At 40.1% G+C, this 10286-nt stretch overlaps 1 protein-coding gene across 2 annotated transcripts in view; it reads right to left on the bottom strand.

Annotated features, from left to right (window-relative positions):
- The window catches only part of LOC118815357 (guanine nucleotide exchange factor VAV3), a 176535-nt gene that overhangs the window by 65981 nt on the left and 100268 nt on the right, over window positions 1-10286 (bottom strand). For both annotated transcript variants that reach the window (XM_036581429.1, XM_036581420.1), the window contains exons 5-10: window positions 7721-7829; window positions 5519-5611; window positions 3310-3378; window positions 3019-3122; window positions 839-938; window positions 525-620 (exon numbers count right to left, since the gene is read on the bottom strand). In XM_036581429.1, the coding sequence (XP_036437322.1) occupies window positions 525-620; window positions 839-938; window positions 3019-3122; window positions 3310-3378; window positions 5519-5611; window positions 7721-7829 (571 nt within the window). The remainder of the gene's footprint in view (window positions 1-524; window positions 621-838; window positions 939-3018; window positions 3123-3309; window positions 3379-5518; window positions 5612-7720; window positions 7830-10286) is intronic.

The following is a 10286-nucleotide window of genomic DNA, read 5'->3' as shown; positions in this document are numbered from 1 at the left end:
GTTTCTGATAAAGTGGCCAGTGAGTGGAAGTAGAAGGTGGGTATTTCTAATAAATTGGCCAGTGAGTAGAAGCACAAGGTTGGTGTTTCTAATAAAGTGGCCAGTGAATGGAAGCACAAGGTTGGTGTTTCTAATAAAGTGGACACTGAGTGGAAGCACAAGGTAGGTGTTTCTAATAAAGAGGCCTGTTAGAGGAACTGATAAGGTCGGTGTTTTTAATAATGTGGCCAGTGAGTGGAAGTGCAAGGTAGGTGTTTCTAATAAAGCGTCCAGTGAGTGGAAATACAAGGTAGATGTTTCTAGTAAAGTGGTCAGTGAATAGAAGTACAAAGTGTTTCTGTTAAAGTGGCCTGTGAGTGTTTCTGTTATGGTATACAATAAAACTGAGCTGAATTGAACACACAAAATGCCTCCGTATAAACTGAAGCATTGACAAATAGTCTACTTCATAACTCTAATCATCATCGTATAGTGCTGGAATGTAAAAATCAGCAACACAACTAGAAAAATAACACTCTGCTTACCTGGAGAAGCAGGTGATACTTTAAAACTCTCTGCATTGGGACGACGAGAAGATCCCTTAATGTAAACTTTCCATTATTGGCCCTTTTTGAACAGACCTGGTAACAGAGAGACACAAACAGAGCCATTATGCCCAGTTAGCAAAACAGCAGTAAGTCATACATTATAACTGACATCTGCTTAAACAGCACAATTTGGGGTGAACAAGAAAAAGAGAAAAGGCATGTAACGCCATGGCTAAACAGCAGGGGGCAGTGTGTGACTACAATACAACTATGTTCAGGAACAGAAACAGATCTCTAATCAGATCTCTTACCTCTAATTTCTGCCTCACATCCTCTTTATCCTTACAGATGCCATCCAGACAGGCGATGGCGGTCTCGACATGGCTGCAGTATTTACCATAAATGAGTAACCTGGAACAGAAAATCAAATAAGCTAATATTAATGATATTCCCTTATGTTCTCATTGTTTACTCGCTTCTTGAGCTGCTGAGCTTCTTGGACTGCAAGCCTCTTTAGCAGTAAGCTAATGCACTCGTTCTGTATGGGTTATGATTAAGTTAACAAACCACATGTTTTCCTAAATGTGCACCCCCAGTGTTCGCTAGTGAATGGGGAAGCATTGTGGATGCAACAGATTCATTACTACTCAGTCAACACGCTACCATGAACACTGAAGACAACCTATGTTGACTTTTCTAATTCCATGGGAACATAAAACAACATTCAAAAGAAAATTGAATTAAATCAAATTTAATAAAGCCATATTTGACTATTAGCTGGCTCTTTATTGTCCAGAGGCTGTATTACAGAAAATCCTGACTCTGAAATCTTATCATGAACTCCAGATAAGAAAACAGGATCACACAAACATCCTAACTAGACTAAACCTCCTAAATCCTGTCCTAACTTTAGGATGAACCCCAACAGGGTCCTCATTTCTGTTTAAGGTCTGTTTCTATGGTTTTTAGGCAGCTGAGTCAGCAGCATAGTTCACTACCAGCATAATGAGCTCCATTTATTTCTACTGTAAAACGCTGCTTTCACTGTGAGATGATTTTCTTTTCTAACTCTGCATTTTAAAGATCTCAGACGCTGCAGACTCGATCTCCACCGTCCCTCTGATCACCTTCGTGTGTTAATGTTGATGATGAAATATTACAGTGATGGTGGTGAATAATGAGGAGACGGAGCTGAACGTGTGTCTGTTTATTAGGAGGAGTAACGTTAGCGCGCTCGGCTAAAGCGTTTGGGAAATGGAGACTGAAACTGGGGAGCGGCAACGCTCTGATAAACAGCAGGGGGCGCTCTCACAACATTATTAATGTTCAGTTTATTGCACTTTAGTTTTGAACTTCATTACATCAGTAATGGTAATTACATTTTATCATTATTTTGATTACGTGTTTACGTTTCAGCTGTGCGTGTATGGTTGGATACTAGCTAACAGATATAACAGTTGATTGTCAACTTCGATCGAGTAGGTTAAGATTTCCTAACTTGAGATAAGATGCTGTAAGATAAGTCTCCTAAATCAAGATCAGATTTGTTTCTGTAATATTCATTTGTGAAAAATCATTAATGTAAAGCAATATGTACTCAGTTCTGGTTAAAGAAAGATGAGTGGAAGCACAAGGTAGGTGTTTCTAATAAAGTGGCCAGAGAGTGGAAGGACAGAGTAGATGTTTCTAATAAAGTGGCCAGTAAGTAGAAGTACAAGGTAGGTGTTTCTAATAAAGTGGCCAGTAAGTAGAAGTACAAGGTAGGTGTTTCTAATAAAGTGGCCAGTGAAGTAGGTGTTTCTAATATATTGGCCAGTGAGTGGAAGCACAAGGTAGGTGTTTCTGATAAAGTGGCCAGTGAGTGGAAGGACAGAGTAGATGTTTCCAATAAAGTGGCCAGTTAGAGAAAGCACAAGGTAGGTGTTTCTAATAAAGTGGCCAGAGAGTGGAAGGACAGAGTAGATGTTTCTAATAAAGTGGCCAGTAAGTAGAAGTACAAGGTAGGTGTTTCTAATAAAGTGGCCAGTAAGTAGAAGTACAAGGTAGGCGTTTCTAATAAAGTGGCCAGTGAAGTAGGTGTTTCTAATATATTGGCCAGTGAGTGGAAGCACAAGGTAGGTGTTTCTAATAAAGTGGCCAGTGAGTGGAAGGACAGAGTAGATGTTTCCAATAAAGTGGCCAGTTAGAGAAAGCACAAGGTAGGTGTTTCTAATAAAGTGGCCAGTAAGTAGAAGTACAAGGTAGGTGTTTCTAATAAAGTGGCCAGTGAGTAGAAGAACAAGGTGGGTGTTTCTAATAAAGCGGACAAAAGACAGGAAGTTTCTGTAATGTGGTTGATCATCAATGTAAAGCAATATTTACTCAATTCTGCTTAAAGAAAATGAAAGAATTAATTAATAATCAATGAATCGATCATAATATGGAAGCTGGGCTGAAGGAAGATATGACAACAATATAAACATATCCCTCAGTAAGGAGAGTCAAAGCTCACCTCTCCTTGTAATCCATGAAGATTTGGTGGAGGTTGCTGGAGTTTTGGTGATTGATGGAGTTCTGGACCTCCTGCAGAAGGCTTTTGTGCACCTTCACCAGGTCCTGTTCCCAACAGCAGAGGGCGTACGGTCAGGACAGTGAGAACCCAGTACGGAGCAGTTTAATCTGACATGATAAATGCAACCTAATGACCATGACTCTGCTAGCATATACAGCATCTGCTAATCAGTGGCTGCACAGTATTAATGACTGAGCTACTACAGTGGAGCTCCGGCTCCTCCAGACTCACTGGAATGTTGACGAACACCTTCTCGATCTCCACCGCCGGGAGGAACTGCTCCAGCGGCCGCATGAAGAACTGAGGACGGCAGGGAAAAAAGCAACAGCAGGGTACGCACTTTAAAATTAAGGTTCCTCAAGGGTTCCAAAATGGTTCTATATAACACCGAACAGGGTTCTTCTACAATTACAAGCTTAACATCTTAACAATAGAAGACCACAACATGGTGCTATATAGAACCCTTTTCAAAAAGCTTCCATAAAAACCATCTACAACACATTCTCCACCAGTCTGAAGGGGTTCTTCATGCTGCAAAGAACCCTTTAATCATGCAGGGGGTTCTTTCAGTGTTCATGGTTCTATATAGAGCCAATTTCTTTACTAAAGAACCCTGATAGAACCATCATTTTTAAATATAAAAAAATAATACTTACTATTTCATCATTCCTTTTAAATGAATCACTCACTGGCAGTGTTCTAGTTTTGTTAGAATGTTCTGAGTATTTTATTATTGGTTCCTCAATGTTCAGTGTAGATGTTGTTGTAATACAATGTACATAATTGGGCTTAAAACCTTTCTATACTGATATCAATATTTCAATATATATATATATATTGAAAAAAAAAATATATATATATATATACATATATATATATATATATGTGTGTGTGTGTGTGTGTGTGTGTATATATATATATATATATATATATAGATACACACATATGCATACATATATATATATGCTTGTGTGTAAGTGTGACATTCAGTACTAGATAATTTGGGAAGACTTGTCAGTTGTAAGAATATTTACTTGAATTTCACTGAAATGACATATATGTTCTAGATATCAACTGAGCAAGTCCTCTAAAATCTAGGTATTACCAGATAAATGTGACATACAGATTCCAAAGTACTGGGGAACATAATGGTAAGTTTCGAGACAGTTTAACTAAATTACACTGAAATGACAAACATGTTCTAGATATATACTGAGCAAATCCTCTAAAATCTAGGTATTACCACACTCTCAGAAATAAAGGTACTAATCTGTCACTGGGGCAGTGCCCCTCTTGTCACTGGGGTGGTTCCCTCAAGTGTCCATCTCAGTATCTTTAGTCAGGGAACATAACTGAACCATAATCCACTGAAATGATATGTTCTAAGCTGTACTGACTCCACACACCCCGTCTCGTCTCCAGGCTTTTATTTTACTGTTCTGTTTTAAAACATTCGGTTATGAAAAGGTACAACTGCGAACTTTTCACCTAGAAAAACGTATTTAAGGTTCACAATCAGACCTTAAAACCACTGTAGTACCTTTGAGGGAACATTTACACTGTTTGTACCTTGATGAACAAAAAACGTACCAGCACAGAACCTTTATTTCTAACAGTGCAGGTAAATGTTATGTACAGAATCCAAAGTACTAAATAATATTGGGGGAATGTGACTGTAAATTCCAAGACAGTTTAACTAAATCACACTAAAATGCCAAACAGGTTCTAGACATTAACTGAGCAAGAGTGAGGCACAATCTTTAAAGTGCTGTGTAAATATTTTGGGTTAAATGATGATAAGTACCAAAACAGTTAACTAATTTACCCTGAAATGCCAAACAGGTTCTAGCTATTAAACTGATGAAAGATATCAGAAAATACCTCATGATTATTTGGAGTAATAAGGTGGCTGATACAAACATACTCACTGTAAATTTCACTGTAATGTCACACGTTTAAGCAGGAAACTCAATCAGAAACTCCTCCTCTGGGACAGTTATATGGTGTAAAGTAAGTAAAGTGTAAAAGTGTAAAGTAAGTAAAACAGCAGAGAGAATCACTGCTTTCTTTTACAGCCCAGATTCTGTTTAGCTTATAGCTAAGTTATTACAGCTACAGACTGCATAAGAGTCTGTACTTTATTCATGTACAGTCTTTTTACCATGGAGTTCGTACCACATACTTACTCCAATAGTATCTAGAACCTATATGGCATTTCTGTGCAATTTAGTTAGACTGTATTGAAACTTACTATCATGTTACCCGAAATAATTTTCTAGTTTGTACCTCACTCTTACCTGGTTATTATCTAGAACTATGGGCACTGTAAGAGAAAGAGTAACCCGGTCTCGTGTGGACAGGAGTTCTACTTTAAAGAGTGAAGGTTATGAGGCTGCATGTGTGCCGTGAAGGTCACACGACGCTGCAGGCGGCTCTTTACCTTCTCGATGGACTCGAGTGTCTCTGTGTACTTCTCCTCCGTCTGTCTGATCTCCGCCAGACAGCAGCTCCTGATGTCCGTCTCGGCCTGCTTCTACACTCACACACACACACACACACACACACACACACACACACACACACGGCCTCAGATACAGACCTGACTCCCATTACCTCCCATTACAGAGAGAGAGAGAGAGAGAGAGGGAGAGAGAGACATAGAGTACAGAGAGAGAGAAAATGCAGAGAGACAGAGAATACAAAGAGAGAGAGAAGGAGAGAAAGAGAGAGAGACAAAGAGAAAGATTGAGACAGAGAGAGAGAGCAGAAACATAGAGTGAGTATACAGAGAGAGAGAGAGAGAGAGAGAGAGAGAGAGAGAAAGTACAGAGAGAGAGAGAGAGAGAGAGAGCAGAAACAGAGAGTGAGTATACAGAGAGAGAGAGAGAGAGAGAGAGAGCAGAAACAGAGAGTGAGTATACAGAGAGAGAGAGAGAGAGAGCAGAAACATAGAGTGAGTATACACAGAGAGAGAGAGAGAGAGAGAGAGAGAGAGAGAGAGAGAGCAGAAACAGAGAGTGAGTATACAGAGAGAGAGAGAGAGAGAGAGAGAAAGTACAGAGAGAGAGAGAGCAGAAACAGAGAGTGAGTATACAGAGAGAGAGAGAGAGAGAGAGAGAGAGAGAGAGAGAGAAAGTACAGAGAGAGAGAAAGTACAGAGAGAGAGAGAGAGAGAGAGAAAGTACAGAGAGAGAGAGAGCAGAAACAGAGAGTGAGTATACAGAGAGAGAGAGAGAGAGAGAGAGAGAGAGAAAGTACAGAGAGAGAGAAAGTACAGAGAGAGAGAAAGTACAGAGAGAGAGAGAGCAGAAACAGAGAGTGAGTATACAGAGAGAGAGAGAGAGAGAGAGAGAGAGAGAGAGAAAGTACAGAGAGAGAGAAAGTACAGAGAGAGAGAGAGCAGAAACAGAGAGTGAGTATACAGCGAGAGAGAGAGAGAGTACAGAAAGAGAGAGAGCAGAAACAGAGAGTGAGTATACAGAGAGAGAGAGAGAGAGAGAGAGAGAGAGAGAGGGAGAGAGAGCACCCTTCCCTGTGATAAAATCGCAGTAACGCACAGCCCCTCATGGCTTATTGCTTTATTATGCGTCAGTACTATATCTGTTTAGCTGCTAATGTCACATTTGCTTTAATCATGTTACAGAGGTACGTGAATGTAGGGTTAGGAGTCCTGCCCAGGGACTCTTATTAGTGAGGCATCGTGTTCTTACCCGAACTTTTTTAAATTGGTGGCCAACATAAAAGATGATAAAATACATCATTTTTCAGAGGATAATTTAACATAACACAGCACAGTTTAATGCAAAACCTTCACTTTATAAGTACTTGTTGGTCACCAAATCATCACCACGAGTCTTAATTAGCACCAATCCAGCGGCGCCCTCTTCTCACACTGGGGCTGAATCTCAAACAGCTCCCTGCTCCCTACATAGTGCACTACGTAGGAGTTTAATACTGGATCCTGCAGCCCAACAGAGCAAAATACAGCTAAGAAACAGTCGTTTGGGACTCAGACTCATCCACACTCGATACACGATGCACTGTTTGGCTGTAGAGGCTAGAATTTCTGAACTTTCATATCTAGAACACTATTTAGGGAGCCGTTTGGGATTCAGTCTGGGTTTGACATGACTTCTGTATGAAAGCACGGACATTCGAAGCGTGTAAAACGTTCAAATTACATTTTTAGACTTTTATACTGCCGTTTTACAGTGAATCACACTGTAAGTGCTTTAATTCAAGCCTGTGATATTAATAATGGAGCTCTTTAGGCTGTTTTCAGCTGACCAGCCTAGTTCTAGATAAGAACACCAGCCCCTCAGTTTAAACAGAAAACAGGTTCTTACTTCATCGATATACTCGGTGGTCCATGTGAGCAGCACGAGAGTCAAAGATTAATCCACTGACAGCACAAGGGTTTTTCATGCTGTGGCGCAGTGATACAGAGTTCAGTTGCCGTGAGGCGTCATAGGTGTGCGTATATATACAACGCCGCTCAGCCAATCAGATTTGAGGAGCGGAACTATTCGTTTTATAATGAGCATTATGTTGGGAGCTCTGAACGAAGCTCTGTAGATCTTCAGGAGGAGAGTTAGTGTACACTAGTTTGATCCGTGGTGTAAAGAGATTGTTTTTGACTTACTGGTGGAGCTCCAGCCTCAGTCTTCATCAGGTCTTCATACACCTCGCCACCATCATCATCATCATACACACAGTCATACAGGTCCTCCTCGTCGTCCACACCGTTCTCACTGCAACACACGCAGAAGATCCCAACTTAATACCTCAGAACGTTAACAGTCCTTCAAAAGTCTGAGGAAACACTGTACACGTCTGAATTTTCCAGAGAGATGTTTGATTTTCTGCTACTTCTCAGATAACTAAGAAAAATCCCTTCAAAAGTTTAGTGATCATCCAGTCAAATGCAAAAGTTTGGGCACCTTCGGTCAAATGACTTCTGCACATTTTAATGCACAATTTCTGTTTATTTGCTGAATTTAACGTATTGGGGAAAAAATGAAACATTAAATATGGCCTGTGCAGAAGTCATGGCACATTTCATATTTTATGTAGACATTAACATAACTACATAGCAGCAGATATTTTTGGTTAACATAGTTAACCAGCAGAAACAGTCATAACATAACTAGCAGTAAAAGTCATGGCACACTTTATATTGTATGTTTTATTTTTTCTGTTATATTAAATTCAGTGAATAAATAGAAATTTCGCACTAAAATATGCATAAAAATGCCATACTTAAGTCCTGTGTAGAGATGTTTTAACTTATTTTCACTTAAAAAATCAACAAAACGTGTGTCATGTGACCGGGGGGGGTTAACACTTTTGTATATGACTGCATGTACAAATGCTCTCTGTGTATTTAGCTTCAACACTCTTACGCTTCATGTTTACCAAAGTGTCTTCATTCTTATAAAGGTGTCTGATAAAGGACCATAAGCTTAAAATCAGTGCTTTAATAAACAGTGAAGAGAGGCTAACACAGGAGTGAGGTGCTCTCTGTGTTTAGTTCCAGTGGGGAGACAGGCTGCAGCGAAAAAACCCACAGGAAAGAGAAAGCGACTCATAAAGCTCCAGTTCTCGTGCTGATGTTGCTTCGAGAGACAGTCTGGAGCTGTGTAGTGAGTGACGTAACAGAGCACAGGACATTTTATACACTTCCATTTCAGAATAATAGCACTTGCGGTTGACCGGGGCTGATCTAGCCAGGCAGGAACTTCACCAGCTGACTTGTGGCATCCTGTTGCATTGTCTAATACTGTTCTCCTAAGGCACGGGTCGCAACCCAAATGGTAAGAAGAGCCATTTTGTCCTTTCAACAGAAATCAGTCCAGCTTGGGAGCCACAATATTTTATGTCCATTTTATTGAAGTAACGTTTTACCATCATGGCTGTAAATATGTCTCAGTGTCTGCTGATGTTCTAGTATAGGCTAAAGATATAATATAAACAAAAAATGAAGACTTACTTTGCTCTGCTTTAAGCTTTAGCTCAGCTATAGCCACTTTTCTCGCATCTCCAGCAGGAAACTTTTCCGCAAGAGTAGAACGGTTTCTCGTAAAACGTCTCTCAACATTCGATTTATTTATGAGGCTGAAGTCGCTTCTCACTCTCCAGCTTCTTGTTCGAATTTTCCCGTTCCACCTTAAATCTCAGCCTGAGGCACCAGAATGTACCTGCTGCACCATTTAAGGTGGAACGGGAGAATTCAAATGAGAAGCTGGCGAATGAGAAACTGACTTCAGCCTTGAGACTTTTTAGGGTGTCTCATTGCAGATTAAACGTATCAGGAAACCAGCTGGAGTGATTATAAATGCAAATAAGTCCATTCATCTCCAAATTATCAATGTTCATCTTAAATCTCTCTCTTTGCCGTTTCGTTAGCTACTAGCTAGGCAAGACTGTTGTCTGCATTGCTATGGTGACCAGCAGTCTGCGCTGATCTTCAGGGTTAAAGGGTGAATTAGCGGTTCTACATTAACTCCAGAGTTTAAGACCATTTATTGTTAAACTGTAAAGGAGGATTATTTTATTTTTACCCACAAATCTAATTCTGCTGTGGAGCCACAACAGGGCAGTAAAAGAGCTGCATGTTGCTGACCCCCTGTCCTAAGGCATTTTAGTAAAATCATCATTAAGTCTCCTGAGTCATCAAAGAGCAACATTTGAGCAATTAAATTTCCCTCTAGGTCGTCATACCATGTCCTCTCTATCAAATGTGTGTGTCTGCATGTGTGTGTTGATCTGTTCTCCTCATGGGGGTTTTAGGAGGGTGTTGATGTGAGTTACTACCAGAAACACTCATAGAGGAACACTGCCCTCCAGAGAAACACACAACAGAACAGCTCATACAGACACATCTGGAAAAAGAACATCCAAATGACAAAAGCAGAACATCTGACTGTGTACAGTACTGCACAAAAGTCTCAATCCATCAGATGAAATTATGTGTAATATAGTAAGTATTCATTTGCTCGAAGCGAACAGTAACATTACAATAAAAACAAACTTTTTTTTTTTTTTTTCAGATTGTGAGTCTGTTAGCTTAACCATTTACAAAGCTCTCCTGAGGGAAGCCTGTTAAAAGTTACCATAAAGGCCCAGCAACGCCCCACCAACCGGTCATCATGCCCCACTAAACGCACTACATTCTGTTTGGTATTTTCAGTTAACATAGTCAACTACCC

This window comes from Colossoma macropomum, unplaced genomic scaffold, assembly GCF_904425465.1.
Source record: "Colossoma macropomum unplaced genomic scaffold, Colossoma_macropomum, whole genome shotgun sequence".
Classification (NCBI taxonomy): Eukaryota; Metazoa; Chordata; class Actinopteri; order Characiformes; family Serrasalmidae; genus Colossoma; species Colossoma macropomum.
Note: the sequence above shows the minus strand (reverse complement) of the source record. Positions and strands in the feature narration are given on the sequence as shown.